This window comes from Pipistrellus kuhlii, unplaced genomic scaffold, assembly GCF_014108245.1.
Source record: "Pipistrellus kuhlii isolate mPipKuh1 unplaced genomic scaffold, mPipKuh1.p scaffold_m20_p_18, whole genome shotgun sequence".
NCBI classification, from domain to species: domain Eukaryota; kingdom Metazoa; phylum Chordata; class Mammalia; order Chiroptera; family Vespertilionidae; genus Pipistrellus; species Pipistrellus kuhlii.
Genome location: NW_023425493.1, coordinates 15,154,601 through 15,174,633, shown reverse-complemented (window position 1 = coordinate 15,174,633; position 20,033 = coordinate 15,154,601). Strand labels below are relative to the sequence as shown.

Below are 20,033 nucleotides of genomic sequence, written 5' to 3'. Positions count from 1 at the left end.
AGCGTGCACCGCGCCCCGGCCGGGGAGGGGGCGGAGCCGGCTGAGTTCCAAGTCCTTGGAGAGAGTGAAGGCTCCCCCAGTGGTCACCTGGAGCCGAGTGCAGGACTACATTTCCCGGCGGGCCCCGCGCTCAGGGGGGGGGGGTCTCTTTCCCTTGGCCGGGCCTCTGGAGTCGCCACCACCGCCGCCGCCGGCGCTGGTAAGGAGGGGAGCTGGGGGGATTCGTTGACGTTCTACCGGGGCAGGCTCATTCGGGTTCCTGCGGGACCTGGGCGTCAGCCGGCCGGCCTGGGGATCCAGGGGGGCGGCTCTACTCTAAATGTAAAAAAATAAAATAATAAAATGGGGCGGGCGAAATGTGGGCGGATCCGGGGTCCCGCAAGCTCCCGGGAAAGGTGTGGTTCTGTGGCCCGGCCCTGCCTCTGGGGCTGCCCTTCGCTCCGCGTCGATTCGTGTCCTCGAGCGGCTGACGAGGTGGCCTGTCAGCCCGGCGGATTCAAGTTGGTGTGTCCCGCTCCGCCTTTCGCAACCCTCACCCGCCCCGGGACCCGATCCCTCTTCTTTTTGTTGTTACTTTTTTTTTTTTCTTTCTTTTTTTCCCCTGGAATTGACGTTATTCCCACTTTCTTCAGCGTCCGGTGCCTTAGGGTCAATAACCCCCATACCTCCTGGCCCGCCCGCCCGCCCCTCTCACGCTGGTATCCATGCTTTCCTAACCAGAACTCTGAGGGTGTGGAGCTTCGGGGACCTGGATGGATGTCATTCAGATTCCCTAAACCGTGTTCCAGGGGCCCCAGCCCCGCTCTTCCTCTGGCTCCGGGCCTGCCGGGGTCCGAGCCGCGCTCCAGAGCCCGCGCGGGGCGGGCGGGGGAAAACAAGTTTTGCGGCCGTTCTGTCCGGGATGGCTTCGAACGTTACAGGCGACGGAAGAGGGGAGCTGCTTTGAAGTCTCAGGTGCAAGGCCATTCAAAAAGGGGGGAAAATGACACGTGAAAACTTAGAGAAACGAGTGGTGGCTCGCTGTAGTTGTCCCGTTTTCCAAGAATCATAGACGGGGTGGTTAGTGGAAAGCTTGGTTCGCGACGTTCGGTTCTAGTCTTGTCATACCGGCTGGGAAAGAAGAGAGGACAAGGGTTAGATTTTAGCGTGTACATTCCATGGGAGTTTTCCAAAGTATTTTTTTTTCTTTAATTCTTTGTTGTTTTGTTTTAAATATATATATATATATTTAAATATTTTTATTGATTTTTTATAGAGAGGAAGGGAGAGAGATAGCAAGAAACGTCGATAAGAAAAACATCAACCAGCTGCCTCTTACACACCCCTCACTGGGGATGTGCCCGCAACCAAGGTACATGCCCTTGACCAGAATCGAACCCAGGACCCTACAGTCCGCAGGCCGGTGCTCTACCACTGAGAGAACTGGTTTCGGCATATATATATATATATATATATATATATATATATATATATATATATATAAAACTGATTTTTTACAGAGAGGAAGAGAGAGGGATAGAGAGTGAGAAACATTGATCAGCTGCCTTTTGCACACTCCCCATGGGGGATATGCCTGCAACCAAGGTATATGCCCTTGACCAGAATCGTACCTGGGACCTTTCAGTCTGCAGACTGATGCTCTACCCACTGAGCCAAACCAGTTCTGGCTAATTCTTTGTTATTTAAAGTATTTTTCCCCTCATTGACCTTTTCCGGGTTACCCCCGCCCCCCCAGTGTCTGTGTCCATTAGTTACGCTTATATGCATACAAAAAAAATTTGTAAGTAAGGTTACTGATCTTGCGACATCCTAAAAAGGAATTTTCCTAGTTTGAAGAATTACATTAAGAGTGTATTACTGCTGAAACCGGTTTGGCTCAAGAGCGTCGGCTTGGGGACTGAAAGGTCCCGGGTTCCATTCCGGTCAAGGGCATGTACCTTGGTTGCAGGCATATCCCCAGCAGGGGGTGTACAAGAGGCAGCTGATCAATGTTTCTCACTCTCTATCCCTCTCTCTTCCTCTCTGTAAAAAATCAGTTTTATATATATATATGCCGAAACCGGTTTGGCTCAGTGGTAGAGCATCAGCCTGTGGACTGAAGGGTCCTGGGTTCGATTCTGGTCAAGGGCATGTACCTTGGTTGCGGGCACATCCCCAGTGAGGGGTGTGCAAGAGGCAGCTGGTTGATGTTTCTCTCTCATCGATGCTTCTAACTCTCTATCCCTCTCTCTTCCTCTCTGTACAAAATCAATAAAATATATTTAACAAAACAAAACAAAAAAAGAGTGTATTACTAACCTGTTGCTGCCTAAATTTATCCCAACGTTTAGTGGCTTAAAATGATAAACATTTTTTTACACCACAGTTTCAGCAGGTCAGGAATTCACAAATGACTTTTTGGGTGTCCGGGGTTTCTTATGAGGATGTGAAGATACATGGCAAGGGTGTTGCCATGTAAAGGCTTGGTTAGGGCTTCCGGATCAGCTTCCAAGGTGGCTCGCTCCCATCCCCGACCCTTGGCGGTTTTTTGGGGGAGGTGGGACTACTTGAATGGAGTCCAGACTACTTGAATTCCATGGATTACTTGAATATCCTCACGACTTGGTGGCTGGCTTTCTCTAGAATGACAGAGACATTCTAGAGTTCAGGACAGAGAAAGTCCTGAACTCTACAGAAGCTGCAATGTCTTAGATGACCTAGCTAGTATTTACTTAAGGCCTACTATTATCTACCTTGTGCTGCAGGGCATTTAATATCCATTGTTTTATTAAAGTCCCTCAAAACCCTCTCTGTTTTACATATAATGAAACTGGGACTCAAAAAATGTGTTTGATTTGCCTGAAATCTCACTCAGTGAGTGACAGTTGAGAGTGTGTCAGGAAAATGAAGACGTATGACTATGGTTTTGAGGAGTAGGTGGGACAAAATGCAATAGTCCTGCAGGCAGTTGAAATGATGACCAGATGCTCGAGAGAGAAGTCAGGGCTAAGGGCATAGTTTGGAGAGGCATTCCTGAAGTGAGATAGATGAAGCTGGAGGAGAGGATAGATCATTATGAGGGAGAATCCTCCTAATGAGCAATGAGAGAATCCTATAATCTTAGGAATGGTTAGCAAATGGAAATCATTTGGTAAAACTCCAGTCTTTAAATAACTGAAAGAATAATTTTGAGTGTATTTTTGCGGTGGTGTTAAAATATACATAACGTGTTTTTAATGTTTATTTTAGCTTTTCAAAATGTCCAAAGATTCTTGTGGAAAAAGAGAGACGTCTCAAAGAAAAGATACCACCTCATTACCCCACTTTGATGAAGTAAGAATTCTTTTATTTACTAACCAAAGACACCGTTTTTAACAGTTTATTTTTGTGTAATGTAAAACATACTCCTCTGTTTTAAAATGACATATGTAACTATATTGTTCTGCCCTTCTGGCCCACTCTCTACTTTTGTTATTTTATTTATTCCTCACAACTCCATCAGGTAGGTACTGCTATTGTCCTAGTTACATAGATGAAGAAACTGAAACTTAGAGAGGTACTAAGTAATTTGCATTGACATTCCTGACTTCAATTCTGAATGTCTTCAGAATCCTCCTTTTCATGGAAGTTACTCTCCGTTAGACCCTTTCCCACATCTTCCTTCTGCATTCACTCAGCATTGAGGGTATTTTCCCCCCATTGATTTTAAAATATATATATATATTATTGATATTTTACAGAAAGGAAGGGAGAGCGAGAGAATTAGAAACACCAATGAGAGAGAAATATCAATCAGCTGCTTCCTGTATCCTACACCCCCCCCCCCCCCCCCCCGGATGTGCCCGTAGCCGACCAGAATCAAACTTGGGACCCTTCAGTCCACAGGACAACGCTCCATCCACTGAGCCAAACCAGTTAGGGCTCCCATTGATTTTTAGAGAGTGGGAGGGAGGAAGGGAAGAGAAAGAAGGCTGGCGATTGAAAGGCACCAGGTATGTGCCTTTGATCAAGAATCAAACCCGAGACCTTTCAGTGCTGTGAGACACTTCAACCACTTCACAACACTGGCCAGGGCCAGCAATTTCTAAATTGATGTCTTTGTTTTCATCTTTGCTTCCTTGTGTTCTCAACACATCAGCCAGAGTTATCCTGTTAAAATGTGAGTCAGATCATATCACCCCTTTACTCAGTACTTTCTGGTGGTTTTCCACTTCATCCAAAGTGAAAACTGAAGTCCTTGCTGGGCAGCAGAGTGACCTACTCGTCCCATCTCTTCTCCCTCTCATCCCAAACCTTTGCTTTCCCCACCCCATGGCTTCCTTGCTATGAACATAGCAAGCCAGCATTCCTGCCTCAGGGGCTTTGCCCTTGCTGCTATTTACTATTCCCTTTGAAGGAAAAGCACTTACCCTACATATTCACGTGGTTTGTTCCATCCCTTCTTCAGGTCTTTATTCTTTAAAATTGTGGCTGCCTCATTCTCCCCCTTCCCCCCCCCCCCCCAATAGTTCCCAATTCTTTTCTCTACTTCCCCCTCACCCCATTTCCCATATCATAGTGTGACACACTGAATATACTATTTATTTGTAAACTCCTACTCTAGATTTTAACCTCCAGGAGGGCAGAGACTTTATAATTTTTTTATTACTCTGTCCCCACTGTCTAGAATGTCTTACCTACCATGTGTACTTAAAATATATTTGTCTTGGATCTGTTGAATCAGTACCCCGTGAAAGAGAACTGGATATATGGGTTTGATTTATAGAAGACTGAGTTCCACCATGGCTGCCACACCTCACAGTGCCCTTATCTGAGCTGTCAGATGGCCTTCTGCTGTAACACTTGTATCCTACCTCATCTCTGGTTTTGGAGCAAGCATCTAGCTCGAGTTGCGTCTCTCTTCTAGTTGGGTTACCTTTCTCTTAACTGTTTATGTGCGTTTGAATATTGTTCTCTGAAATTTATTATTATTGTAGAAAGAATGTTGATTTATAATAGTGATGAAATAATGTGCTTTATTTTATGCTTTTCTTTCTTCTTTTCCAAATGCTATTCTTAGGATAAGAAAGATAAAAAAACCTCAACAAGTTCAACTAGCTCATCTTGCTCTGTAAGATCCATTTCATCAGAGAAGAGGAAACTGGTGAGTGTTTAGATACTATAAATAACTCGGAAAATTATTTATATTAGAGTTTGAATGTACACTTAGAAGGCTTATAATATAAATTCGCCTCTACTTTTTCATTAGTTTTTCTTCTTCTATGTATTATACTTACTTTTTGATAGCCAATGGAAAGAAAACCAGGTTGATTTTTTTTCTTCCTTCTATTCACCAAAAAGCATTTATCAAGTTCCTTATTTCTTTGTGCTGATAGAACCTGTCATTTGGGTTTAGACTACATTATATAAATTTAGACATTTAAAAAAGTATATATTTTATTGATTTTCACAGAGAGAAAGAGAGAGGGATAGAAAGTTAGAAACATCTATCAGCTGCCTCTTGCACACCCCCTACTGGGGGATGTGCCCGCAACCAAGATATATGCCCTTGACCGGAATAGAACCTGGGACCTTTCAGTCTGTAGGCCAATGCTCTATCCACTGAGACAAACTGGTTTTGGCTAAATTTAGACATTTTAAAAGTCTTTTCCTATATATGGTTGTATTTGTCTTTACAATTTCATTTTGAAGTAGCCAAGGCAGATACAGTGTTAGCATTTCAGATTCAGAAGTTGAGATCCAGAAGGTCAAGTGACTTGTCAAAGGACATAAAATTGTTCAGTAAGTTCTCAATGTCGTTGGTAGGTTCTATGATGTTAAGTGAAACAATTTATAATGAAATCAGTTTTACTGTTGGCTAATTGATAGGTTCCTACAGCATCTCATCAATGTTATAACAAAACAATGAAGGAAACAATGTTATTCGAGGACCTGCTGTGCCCAGTGACAAAGCCAAGTTCAAAGTTCTTTCCATCCTCACTTCATTGGAAGTAGTGATAGCAGACTAAACTGTGAAGCTGGTGCATGGGTGGTTGGTGAATTACTTAACTTCATTCAAGTTGAAGTTAGGTTTGTGTTAAGATAGCAACAGAGTTGTGGGTAATATGGAAAAAGTAGTGAAAGTTCCATGAATACACAATTGTGTTTTTAAGAAATGTTTTTTTTTCATATAATGAAACTGCTATTTCAACTTACTGTTACTACTATATTAACCTCGTTAAAACACTGATTTTGTCATATTTTTAAAAAATATATTTTATTAATTTTTCTTACAGAGAGGAAGGGAGAAGGATAGAGAACTAGAAATGGCGATGAGAGAGAAACACCAACCAGCTGCCTCCTGCACACCTCCCACCGGGGATGTGCCCGCAACCAATGTACATGCCCTTGACTGGAATCGAACCCAGGACCCTTCAGTCCACAGACCGACACTCTACCGCTGAGCCAAACCGGTTTCGGCTGATTTTGTTATATTTTGTCTTTTAAAAACCTCCACTCACTTTTTAAGTTTGTCATTCAGAATGCTCTTAAATTTGGTTACACCCTAACTCTTTAGTTTTTTTTCTTCGGCCTCAAAACTTCTGCTTCTAGCTAGGCAGGTGTATTTTGTCTCTACTGAATTTGTTCTGATCGTCTTTAGCTTTTTAGAATGCCTAGCACTTCTAGCCAAGAATGCCTTTTTCTTTTACTCATTAATCTTTATTCTGTCTATATTCAATCTTTAGCATATATTTTGTCCACTTTTAAAAATATATGTTTATTTATTGACTTCAGAGAGAAAGGGAGAAGGAGAGAAAGAAACATCAATGGTGAGAGAGAGTCATTGATGGCTGCCTCCTGAATGCCCCCTACTGGGGATCAAGCCCACAACCCAGGCATGTGCCCTAAGCTGGAATCAAACTTGGGACCCTTCAGTCCGCAGGCTGACGCTCTATCCACTGAGCCAAGCTGGCTAGGGCTATTTTTTAAAATATATTTTATTGATTTTCCACAGAGAGGAAGGGAGAGGGATAGAGAGCTAGAAACGTCGATGAGAGAAAAACATCGACCAGCTGCCTCCTGCACACCCCCTACTGGGGATGTGCCCGCAACCAATGTACATGCCCTTGACCGGAATCTAACCCGGGACCTTTCAGTCCACAGACCGACACTCTATCCACTGAGCCAAACCGGTTTCGGCTGGCTAGGGCTATTTTGTCCACTTTTGTTCTGGGTATGTTCTAACTGTTGGTGGTTGATGTTTTAAACACTTTACAACTTATTGCCTCATTTTCTGCTTTTCTGCTTGCTTGTATCTTTACATTTGGCTATTTGTATATCTCTTCTACTTCTCTTTGTTTTACTATATAAGCTCTTTCAGAAAGGGACTATATCCTGTTTCTTATTTTTCTTGTGTTAAGCACTGTTTCATCCAAATACATAGACAGGGTGGCAGAATAGAGAGTAGACTGATCTGGTTTCAAGTCATTGCTCTGCTGCTGCCCTGCCCTGTGACATTGCAGAAGATAATTTGCTATTTGAGCCTTGCCTACTTTATCTGTAAAATGGGGGTTGATAATGATATCCATCTTCCAGGTTTATTAGAAGGATTAATTAAATTATTGTGTCAACCTATTCACTACCACATAGTTATGGGGGAAAAATTGTCTCTCAGTCTCTTCCCAGTAACTGTAGTGCCACTGCACAACTTATATTTCTTTAATGATAGTTTTTTTCCCCTCCAGAAATCAGATCATATAGACGTTGTGAACTGTAACGCAAAAAGAAGACATGAACTGAAAAGGTAAATTCCCTCTTTTTTACTCTTTTGGTCTAAAATTGTGAGACTAAAATATTTAGACTTGCAAAATCCTTTACTTATTTGATTAGTACTGTTTTGAATGCAAATATTTCTAGCTACATTACAGATAATAATTTTTTAACTTTGTTAATATAAGTTCAAGGAAAAGTGGAGTGAAATAAAAAGTCTATCAGAATTCTACATTATATAAAAGACTCAAATAGAATGTAGATTTTTATCTCAAGTAATTTGATTTTTTCATACTTTTAAAAGATACATAACTTCATTGTTATAGAGTAATAGAAGTCAGGAGGCTAATAAAATTTGGATAATTTTCTTTTTAAAATATTTTTATTGATTTCAGAGAGGAAGGGAGAGAGAGAGAGAAACATCAATGATGAGAGAGATCCCGTCCCCCTCCCCCCCACAATGGGAACTGAGCCCACAACCCAGGCAGTTGCCCTTGCCCAGAATCAAACCTGGGACCTTTCAATACATAGGCTGATGGTCTATCCACTGAGCTAAACCAGCTAGGGCTGGATAATTATCTTTATACTAGGGGGTGGGGGAGTCTCCTCAGCCCAACCTGCACCCTCTTCAATCCAGGACATCCCTCTCACAATCTGGAACCGCTGGCTCCTAACTGCTCACCTGTCTGCCAGCCCCAAACAGCCCCTGCCAGCCTGGTTGCCCCCAACTGAGGGAGGCCTCCCCACCCCCCGCTGACCTCGTTGCCCCCAACTGCTCCCGTGCCTGGTCAGGGAGGGGAGCAGTTGGGGGCTGTATATATATTATTTCAAATGCCATTTTCCAGTTCTTTAAGTTTTGTTTATTAATTTTTAATATGCTAAAATGTGTAAGTAAATAATCATTAACATTTATTATTTTCCCTTGTGATTCCCCCCCCCCCCCCCAGGGCTTTTAAATTTAGGAAGTTCTCTACTAAAAATTCAGGTTAAAAAAAAACAAATTAGATAAATTTTTCTCTGATGGTTTTTAAGGGATTTATATGAAGTATAGCAATTATGGTAATAACTATTTTGCACTTAAATGTTTAATCTATTTGGAATTTATGTTCTCAGGGTATTTTATAAAGCTTTAAATTTGTTGTACTGTTTTCCAAATAGCAAGCCAATTATTCCAACACCAGTTGTTGACTGATCCTTTTCATTTCATTCCTAATGTAGTAATTTCTACTTTTTATGAATTATATATCAGGCTAGTTCTGTTATTTCCTAACTAAAATGATACAATTCAAATTATTATAATCGTGTATAACTGTAATGTAACCTAGGTTTCTGTGCTACTTTACAGACTGAATGTAGACACTGACACTCTAAGAAAGAGACCAAAAATCAGCTCGTCATCCCAAGAACCTGTTAAACTTCAAGAAGCATCATATTCCAATGATAATCGAATTATTTCACAAAGTCCTTCAAATGGAACTAAAAAAGATATAAGTAAATGTGTAGATTTTAAAGATATTAAATTGCCAAATATTAGGAGTAGCCTTGACCATGGCATTAAAAACCTTAGCATTCCTAAAATTGCCAAAGATGTGAAACCTAAAGCTGAAGGCCAGGCAAATGAAAAACTACGGCCTCATTTACTTGCTCACAGGCAGAAGATGAAAGATCTCAAGAAAGAAAGGCACAATAAATATAGAGACAGTTTTGAAAAATGTGTTTTGGAAAAGTGCAAGAGAACCCAATATTCTCAGGATTATAATTCCAACAAGATATTTAAGGAACCCCCTGAATCTAGAAGAAGGAAGGTCAGTTTCAAAATCCCAGTAAAATCCCAAGATTCCCGCCAGAAGCCTGCAGAAGAAAACATCTTCCTTTCAGAGTCCAGCAAGTCAACGACTAAGCAGAAGAAAAAAGGGTGCCTGGAAAACTTGCAGGTTTCATTAAATTTGATGAAGCAAACAAATAAACATTTGTTTTCAGATTTCACTTGTAAGCAGACTGTTTGTGAGTGGAAAGGAAAATATCATCTTGACCATCAAGAAAGTAATGATTCAAGTTCTAGTGAACACCAGACCCAGGTAAGGTGGTACAAAATAAAGAATGTAAGTTCTAGCAAAGACCAATATTGTTCCCATTACTAATAATGATCATAGAGGGCTGGTTCAAATTTAGTCAGGAAGATATGTGCTGGTTCATGTATTTGGCCCCTTTAATTCCAACGTCTAGAAAGATATCCTGGCAAGTATCAAGGCTCCAATAGAAGGGAATGCGTAAAAATGAAGAAATACACAATTATAGATAGTCCTTTAAAAAAAACACTATTGCTCTATCCAGTTTGGCTCAGTGGATAGAGCATTGGCCTGTGGACCAAAGGATCCCAGGTTCGATTCTGGCCAAAGGCACATGCCCGGGCTGTGGGCTTGATCCCCCCAGTAACTGGTGTGCAGGAGGCAGCCAATCAATGATTCTCTCTGATCATTGATGTTTCTATCTCTCTTCCTCTCTGAAATAAATAATAAAATAATAATAATAATAATAATAATAATAATAATAAAAGTTCTGTGGCCCAGTTAGTTGGAGTATCGTACCGTATACCAAAAGGTTGTGGGTTTGATTCCCAGTCAGCACATACCAAGATTTGGGTTTGTTCCCCAGTCAGGTGCATTTGGGAGGCAACCAATCAATGTTTCTCTTTCTCTTTCTCTCTCTATATATCCCCCTTCCCCCTCTAACCTCAATTAAAAAAAAATCCTCTGGTGAGAATTAAGAAAAAAACAAAAACACTGTGGCAGTCTCTTATGCTCTTCTTGAAACCCAGCTTCTATAGAACACCCAGGAAGATGAATATTAAGTTGTAGAGGAGACATTTTTGCATGATTACTTTCCAGTTATTGGAATTAAAGCTCTTTATAAACTGTTCATTGATCGTAGCTTTATCTGACTTAAAGTCATTTAGACATAGGAGCAGCAAGTAATCATTGTTCTTGAAAATATTGTCTTCAGTATATGGTTGACAGTATAGAATCATCTTAGTATTATGTTCATTGTTTTGTTTTCCTCACAAATTTTTTAATAGATAATTTAATAAAATAATCATTGTACTTTACAGGGAAATAATTGTATTTTCTGGCAGTAGTAATCCTGGTATGCTTTCTTAAAAGAAAATACTTATTTTGTTGCCTAGATTTTACAGTCCTTTGATACAGACCTTTCTCAGATTGCACCGTATCTCCAGCTTTACAAATTAATGTTCTAGAAATTATGGTTTATATACTACTTTTATAAACTTAGTACTACAAATCTGTGAGGTAGAAATTCATCATGGTTACCTGACCCCAATGTCAGTGGTGCCAAGGTTAGACAATCCCACTGTAGATATATCCTTCATTCTAAACTAATAAAATTACTTCTCATTTCAGAGTTTTGAAGCACAATGTTCTTCAGTGTCATATGAAAGTATTCCAGATACAGATCAAGAGGTTAATAGTATACTTATTTACTTTTAATGTTTTTAATGAAATTAAGTCAAACAGTTTCTATTTTAATAAAAATAAAGACTTTTTATGAAGTATATATGGTAATATGAAAATAACACTGATATCGGTCCTGAATCAATATGTAAGTTCTTGTGAAGTCATGAAAAACTTTTTGGAAAAGTGTTTATACTTACTTAATCACCTTTTTGCTTTTGTTTCTAATCATTGAATCTGTTTTGAATAAAGAGCATAGAGCCCATTGCCCACAAGTTACATAAATTTTGATTACAAATTTTAATAAAAATAAATTTGCATACTTTATGCCTGGACTTTCCAGAATGCAGTTTGATACTAACATTTTTTTTTTTTTACCATTTTTTAAAAATCTGCAATAAGATGAAAATGTTATTCAGTGAAAGCAAAAGTGCAGACATATTTATTTATTTTTTTACCTGCTGCATCATTTTCCCAGCTAGAATCTCCTGATTGAACGTCATAGAATTATTGCAGATTTTGTGTTACCTAGTCCTGAATTAAAATTAGATTTTTAGAACAATGTATTTTCCTATTTTTAAGAAGACTAAAACCCATATTGATTATGACGAGTTTTTATTTATGACAGTCAGTTGTATTTTTCTGTCTTATGGGCAGATTTTCCCCTTTGCTCTAAAGCTATATTTAGATTTTAGTTTTTCCTAGAAATCTCAAGCAGAGCACTCATCATCTAGATATAAATACATTTGTTTTCTAGAATACTTTATGGTAAGAATGGGGATGAGAATAACTTAATATGGGAGTCTACTATGTACTAGGCCTTGTGACAGGAACTTTGTAGCATTTTATTTAATCTTCACAAAAATACTAAAAGGAAATAGATATTTAACATTCCTATTTTATAGATGAACAAACTGAGACCCAAGGTGGTTAAATTCTTTGCTTGCTTAAGGTTACAGCAATATTAAGAGAAGAGCTTTTTTAAAAACCCTGTATATGTTTACAAGTCTGTATTCTTTTACCATGCTACATCCATATTTTTGTTAATGTTTTTCATCCCATAAGCCATCTCATTTTAAGTAAATTAAGAATTAATTGCTTTCTAATTAATCTGCAGAGTAAATAATTGAAAATATTTTACTGCACGTCTTTTACAATTTAGATGCAGATAGTAGAAGAGCTTCATGCTGCACGTGTGGGGAAAACTGTGGATTTGCCTGTGGTCCCTCCTCCTGGAGAGTTATCGAGCATGGAGATTGACTTGGTAGAAGATGATGTGCATTCCTCTGCTGGTATAGCTGATATCCACATGATGACAATATTTATAGTCTCCTGTGCTTTCTTAAGAATGAATATGCCAACATTCAATTTCTATAATATTTGGATGAAAAATGTTAAAATATACTCATTTGAAATTATAAAGAACAGTGTATTTCTTTTAGCTCTAGGGATAGGTCTAATATTTGTCTTATCATTTGTTTTTATATCTCTCACATTATTAGGCAGATATAGCTTCTGTTTCTCTTTTTGCCAAGGGGCATTTCTGCTATTAATTGTAACTTTTAACAAGTAAAAGCACTAATCAAAAATAATGCAAATTGCTTGAAGTTATTATATGCCTGGATTTCTTATTTATATGGTAAAGTTTTGATCATTCTTACTAGTGGGAGAAGATAATGATGGATATTATCCAAAATCTATTAGTATGCAATTTTGAATTGTATATGAAAATAGTAATGCTATATCATATTCACATTGATTTTTTCAGTTTATCGTTTTCATGTCTATTCACCTGATTCTCTCACAAGGGCCCTATAAATTAATCCATAGACAATTCATAATATTCTACTGGTAGATTATTAATTATTACTGTTCCTTCTCTTAAGAATTGTCTGAAGGACTTCTTTCTCTTAATGCTATCAAAGTTCTATGACATCAAAATTTTAGTTTTTAAAGAAGTTTGTTTTAAGTGTTATGAAATCCTGACTTGGCTCTTTTTCTCTAGCAAATACTGCTTCAGACAAACATCTTCTAATTGTTATTGATACAAATATTCTGATGAATCATCTCAAATTTGTTAGAATTTTGAAGACAACAGAAATCCCAGGTATTTATGAAACATATTTACTGATTCTGACTTTATTTGAGTTGATATTTTATGTTAACAGTGATATGGGTATTTCTCCTTCCCCCAGCGCATTTCTTTCTGGATATACTATTAAGCATATATTAAGCATAATCAGCTTAAGTTTAAAAAAAAAAAAAAGATCCTTCTAAGGTTAACCTAGACCTAAATGGACTCTTCTTTCATCTTCAATAGTATTTATTTATTTATTTATTTATTTATTTTATATCTATTTTATTGATTTTTTACAGAGAGGAAGAGAGAGGGATAGAGATTTAGAAATATCGATGAGAGAGAATCACCGATCAGCTGCCTCTTACACACCCCCTACTGGGGATGTGCCTGCAACCAAGGTACATGCCCTTGACCGGAATCGAACCTGGGACCTTTCAGTCCACAGACCGACGCCACTGAGCCAAACCGGTTTTGGCCAATAGTATTTATTTTTGTAATATTCTTTTGACACATCTGTTTTTTATTTCCATTTTTTATATGTGATTTAGTAACTAAATATTTCTTGACTTCTATGACATCTTTATTTTTTTAGGCTTTGACAGGCTTGTGTTAATAATTCCCTGGGTAGTTGTACAAGAGCTAGATCGTATGAAGGCGGGAAAACTACTGAAATATGCCCAGCACAAAGCTATACCTGCGGTTCGTTTCATCAATGACAGTCTCAAAAGTCAAGATAGAAAACTCTGGGGTCAATCAATACAACTTGCATCTCAAAAACTTTGTAGGTATTGTTCTCTCGTGTACTTCCTGATTAAGATTTGTTGGGACTGATTCATTACAGGAGGGAAATGGTGCAAAACTTATAAAAAATTTATAACCATTGATATGTAAAATGGCAGGATATAGTGATTGGTTGGGGTATTCTATTAGGCTTAGATTGGGGGTCTTTGATTTTTAATTTTATGCTTCTCCTAAATCTTCTTAGGTTATGTCTATATTTCACAGATAGTGATATATGGTTCTATGTACATAGTTGTATATATAATAATATACTACTTTGGATTCTTTTTTAAAAATACTATTATTGTCTTGTCCGAGTAACTCAGTTGATTAGCCTCTTTAGAGTTTATACATCCATTTAGAAGATTTATTTAATTCTTTAAAAATTTGTTTCTTCCCAATTCATAATTATTTATATATTAAGATTTACATTGTTATAAATATCATGGATTTATATTGTCTACTATATACCCATATTTACCACAAGATATGAAAGAATTCATTCTAGTAGGAATATAATTATGATATTAATGCTGAGAGGCTTTTGGCACATCTGTTAAGTCTTTAGTCTGAAGAAAAAGGGCCTCCACCATTCATTTATTCATTCCATTTATAAATATTTATTAGTATATTCCAAGTATAATACTTATATACTCTAAATAGGAATTTCGTGTGATTTGTTGAAGAACCTTCAAAGGAAAATCTCAAATAAGTATCAATTAATAGAGTTTAAAAAATATTAAAATGTTTGAATACATTAAATTGAACACCTTAGATGGTCTTTTTCTTCTTTTTTTTTATGCAAAATTTCAAATGCAGAAATAGAGAAAATAATATAATGAATCCCTTTGTACTTATCACTCATTTTCAGCAATTATCAGCATTTGCCATTCTTTTTTAGAATCTCTCATCACTTTTTCTCTTCTTCCCTAACTTTTGGAACTTCTATAATAGTTTGAAATTAATTCCAAATATCATATCATATTATTTTTACCCATAAATACTGAGATATGTGTTGATAACAGATAAGATTCTTTTTTAAACAACCACACAATTAACAAAACTAACCCCTTATGTAATCCATCATTTCCGTAAAGTCCCGGTGCTTAATAAGAGATAGGAATTTTGTTTACTTAATCTTTTTTTTAGTTTGTTGATACAAATGATATTTGATTATATAATAATATAGATAATTATGTCCATTATCTTCCAGACCCTTTTCCAAAAGTTTTAAACCTAACATCTCATTCAGGCTTTATAGTACTGTGGAATATAGTCATATTGGCCCCATTTTACTGATGAGGAAATGAGACACAGATTAAGCTAGGAGTGTCGAACTCAATCAGAGAAGGGGCCAAAATCTAAAATCCAGCCTAAATCGCGGGCCGAATGGTTTACTGAACAGTCATAAACTGTCATTGTGATGGAAACACAGCGGAGTGCAGTGATGACAGCACGGTGCGGGCCACATTGCAAGGCCTGGCGGGACGGATTTGGCCCGAGGGCCTTGTGTTTGACACATGTGGATTAAGCACTTGTTCTAGACAGAAATTTCTTTCCTCGATTAGCTTTGATAATTAGTTTAGAAGAGTTCATTTGAGAAGAAATATTTTGGCCATTCTTAGTATTTTTAGATGCTTACTACTATGTTTCTTTTGACTTTTCCATTTTCATGTGCTTTTTTAATGCTTTGGCCTCTTCAGCCTGTGCTTTTTGATGGTTAAGGAGGATAAATCATTGTAGCTATCTTAAATTTCTGTGTTGTTTCAGTTTCTGGGTGTCTTCCTTGAACTCCACGTTTCACTTTAATATTTGAATCTTATTTGACCTTAGATTTGTTAAGTTGCTTTTAGTTATAAGGTTGTAGATATAATAATAGATTATTTGTGTAATTATGTCAGATGATATGTAAAGTACTTAATGGTTTATGGCCTCAAGTAGTGATAATTCTTGTATCCATGTTTATGAAAAGCTTATACATATTGATTAAAAAAACTAAATATGCCTTTTCCCAAGTAAATGAAGATTAGTATTAGGTAATTCAAAAAAGGAAGAAATGTAGTTAGTCCTTTGTTTATTGCATATATCTCCATGTCTATTGGTCATTTTGAATGTTGTTAATTTCTTTAACTTTTTAAAAAATTGCTTTTTATTGCTTCTAAATTTAGAAAGTTACTTTGCCCCAACACCTGGTAGGAGCATTTACATTGGTTTAGTACTTTGGGAATTATGAATTAGTAACTTTTCAGGAGAGCATTTATCAGTGTATATCAAGAAGCCTAAAAATATAATTCTCTTCCTAAAAATATATCCTAAAGAAATAATCAGAGATGCTCATAGTGATTTATATTAAAATGTTCATCACAGCATCATTTATACAGCAAAAAATTTGAAACAACTTGACTGTCTAACAATTGAAGTTACATTTAATGCTATAGTATATGAAAGAATACTATATTTTGAAAAATATTAATGACATAAAATTAAAACCTATTGAATAAATATTTCATGAATAGTCTTGTGGTTTTAGGTGTGTTTTCCAGCCCCATGTATCCTAGAAAAAGTGGTAGAACAGATAGATATTCTTGAACTTTGATACCTTTAGAGCAGTACATTATAACTTTTAAACCTTCTTTTGTCTGTGGATTCAGTGACTTAAACTCATCTAATGATTTCGAACTGCCTACTTTGCATTATTGTGGTATTTTCTCTGTGAGCTAAAAGAAGGGAAATTGGCTGCTGTAATATATGTCTGTCTGCCTCACTGGTTGTCTGATTAAAGAATTGAATTAAATCTCCTTCAGGCTCATGTTTTGAGATCAGCTGAGTTTTGTCTAGACTTCTCGATGAGATTATGAGCTCCTAAAGAGTTTGTCTTTGCATATCCAATTACTTAGCACAGTGACCTAAGTATTTGTTGTAGGAATGAATGAGTTTTCTCATTTGAATGTTCAGAGGACTAAGTATATATCATGGTAAAGTTTGAGGGAAACAAAACATAATCTGGTAACATTGCTAATTGGCTAGTATGTTTTGAATTTTAGTGTGTAAGGGACTTCCTAAGTGCTTAAATCAGTCTTTGGGTCCAGACTCCAAAAATTATTATCCAGAAGTGGGTCTGAGAGTATGGTCCTGCTATCTCTATTATTCGCAAGCACCGTGGGAGTTCTGAGGCAGGTAGGCTAAGGACCTAGGAGAATCAATGTTTTTGGTTCTATTTCTGCACATTCCAATATTTTCACAAAAACCAAGCTTTTACCACCTGCTTTAAATCTAGAAGAATGTCAGAGGACACCCTGTCAGCCTCTGATAAACATTTGTTAGAGATTATTTTTGTTGTTCTCTGCCTTTTCCTGTACATCTCTAAATGTTACTGCGTTAGAGAATAAGGAGAAGCAGGCCCATGAAAGTGATTCTGTTGCTGGTAGAATAGTTACTCATAATCTTTACAGATCTCTTTTAAGTTGGCATCATTTTAAACATGATATAATCATAATTTACTAATAATCTCTAATTGACTGAATTGAGACTAGAATTCATAGCTTTTGGTTTCTAGCCCTGATCATATTTTCTGGAGTTTATTAATAGGTAGATCTTATTCCATTTTAGTAGAAAACTGAAAACTTTTTCCATCTCACAACTAGATGCTACCTGAGTTCTAGATCCAAAATTCTTAAGGTGTTTTGCTATGTTATATCTTCCTTTTATTTACAAAGATTTTTTTGTTTTAGATGCTTTTGGTATATAAGTACAGTTCAGATTTTGGTATATAAGTACAGTACCCAGGTTTCTAGTGTGCTGAATGATAATTGTTTTTACTAAATTTGCAGATGGATTCAGTGATGAGAACAATGATGATCGAGTATTAAAATGCTGCCTTCAATACCAGGAATTATTCCCTAGTTCTCTTGTTATTCTGTGCACGTAAGTTTAATGGTCATTTATTATTTTATTAAAAGGTAGTAAAAATCGGCCCTAAACGGTCTGGCTTAGAGGATAGAGTGTTGGCCTGTGAACTGAAACGTCCTGGGTTTGATTCCAGTCAAGGGCACATGCCAAGGGTATGGGCTTGATCCCCAGTGTGGGGCTTGCAGGAGGTAGCCAATCAGTGGTTCTCTCTCATCATTGATGTTTCTCTCTCTCTATCTCTCCCTTCCTCTCTGAAATCAATAGAAATATGTTTTAAAAAGTAGCAGATTGTACCAAAGAATTTTAAAAAATCATACTGAATCTATCATATCAAGGACTTAAAAAAATGCATACTATATAAGTCTGCCAGTAAGCATATTCAATTATACTTCATGTTCATTTTTTGAATTTTATAAGGTTCTTTGAGTCAAACTGATAACATATGTTGGGGACCAAGATTCCTTCTTTTCTTTTTTTCTTCTTATTGAGGTATAATTGACACATAGTATATTAATTTCAGGTGTACAACATTTTTATATTATTAAATTATCACCAAATTAAGTCATTAACACATCTATCACCATACATAATTATAAAAAATATTTTTTCTTGTGATGAAGACTTTTAAGATGTGTTCTCTTAGCACTTTTTGAATATGCAATACAGTATTATTAATTACATTCCCCATGCTGTACTATCTCACATTTTTGCTACGAAAGATTTAAATCTCAAGTAGATGAGTTTCATTTCAATTTCATTTATATATAATATTCAGAAAACTTTTGAAAAGCAGGGAAATATCAGTTTAAAATCCCAATGAGATAGTTTAGAAATAAGAATCTGACATTTTTTAGTTATGTGGCAAGAAGGTTAATTAATTGGTCCATGAGAAAGGGGTCATTTTCGTTGTAATTGTGTCCTTGGTGCGTGGATTGGAGTCTTGGATCTACCACTTATCAGCTTTGTGACTTTGAAAGGTTGCTTAACTTAGTTTCCTCTGTGTAAAATAGAAAGAGAGGAAGAACACCTGTCTCATGAGGTTATTGTATTTAGTCACATATTATATATGGAAGACTTAGTGCATACTATACAGTGTGATCTCAGAGGTTTTTTCCCCTTCTCTCTTCCTCTTCCTTGCTTTCCTCCATTCTCAACTATTGTTTTCATAACTTAGCTCTGAGGTGAAACTGCCATAATGTTAACCAAGATTGCATTCATCATGTATGAGAAAAGGCTCTGGAAAGCATTTATCTCAGTCTGTTGAGATCTTGCTTCTAGGCATATCCTCTGTTTAGGTCAAATTAAGTTTTATAAAAATTCAAAAAACAAAAGAGAGCGAAAGGCTCTAAAAGAACTGAGAACATTTTTAACTTCCCATTTTAGTCTGAATTCTAATCACTGTAAAACGGAGTATTTACAGTTTCATGATCATGCTTAAATTCTCTGTGAAAATGAATGGCCCTAAGATTTTTCTTGTTATGGGGCTTGTCAGTTATTATTTTATCTCTCTTTAAAGATAGTTATTCTTTTTGGTATTAAAGGAAACATCACAGATTTCTATTTCTAGGTTTTAAATTGTGTTTCTTTGTTTTTTTAATCTACAAAATTTCATCTCAGTTTGTTGAAGACTGAAATAAAATTATTAATATGCTAATCGTTCTGAGTTTAGATTAAGTAAATTTGAGCACTCAATATGTAATAATTAATATTCTCTAAAGCTCATATGATGTGATTCAATTGTGTGTTAATTCTTTTATTTTCCCTATTTAAAAAAATTGATCACTTATTAATATATATGCTGAGAATTACAAACCTCTGATTAGATCCTAAGTATTTTGAGCTGCCATTTGATTTATCTTATAAAAAAATAAAAAATAAAATACTTTTTTTCTTTTTAACCAACCATAGGGATGATAGAAATTTAAGAAACAAAGGCCTAATAAGTGGTGTGAAGTCACTCAGTAAAGAAGAATTGAGTGCAGAGTTCTTAAATGTGTCTCTAAACACAGTTACATGTCATCAGCCTTGTGCATCTAAGCAACAGTTGAAAGCAGGTAATATTACTA

General features: G+C 36.6%; 1 protein-coding gene across 2 annotated transcripts in view; it reads left to right on the top strand.

Moving 5' to 3' along the window:
- The first annotated feature begins 35 nt into the window (after positions 1-35).
- Positions 36-20,033, top strand: part of SWT1 (SWT1 RNA endoribonuclease homolog) — a 55,414-nt gene continuing 35,416 nt past the window's right edge. The window contains exons 1-11 of one of the 2 annotated variants that reach the window (XM_036442283.2): positions 37-199; positions 3,229-3,312; positions 5,039-5,122; positions 7,704-7,762; positions 9,074-9,806; positions 11,148-11,207; positions 12,361-12,490; positions 13,204-13,305; positions 13,871-14,059; positions 17,889-17,982; positions 19,876-20,021. In XM_036442283.2, coding sequence (XP_036298176.1) covers positions 3,238-3,312; positions 5,039-5,122; positions 7,704-7,762; positions 9,074-9,806; positions 11,148-11,207; positions 12,361-12,490; positions 13,204-13,305; positions 13,871-14,059; positions 17,889-17,982; positions 19,876-20,021 — 1,672 coding nt within the window. In that variant the 5' untranslated portion in view covers positions 37-199; positions 3,229-3,237. Of the gene's footprint in view, positions 200-3,228; positions 3,313-5,038; positions 5,123-7,703; positions 7,763-9,073; positions 9,807-11,147; positions 11,208-12,360; positions 12,491-13,203; positions 13,306-13,870; positions 14,060-17,888; positions 17,983-19,875; positions 20,022-20,033 lie in introns of both variants that reach the window. The other variant, XM_045583145.1, reaches the window with a different exon arrangement.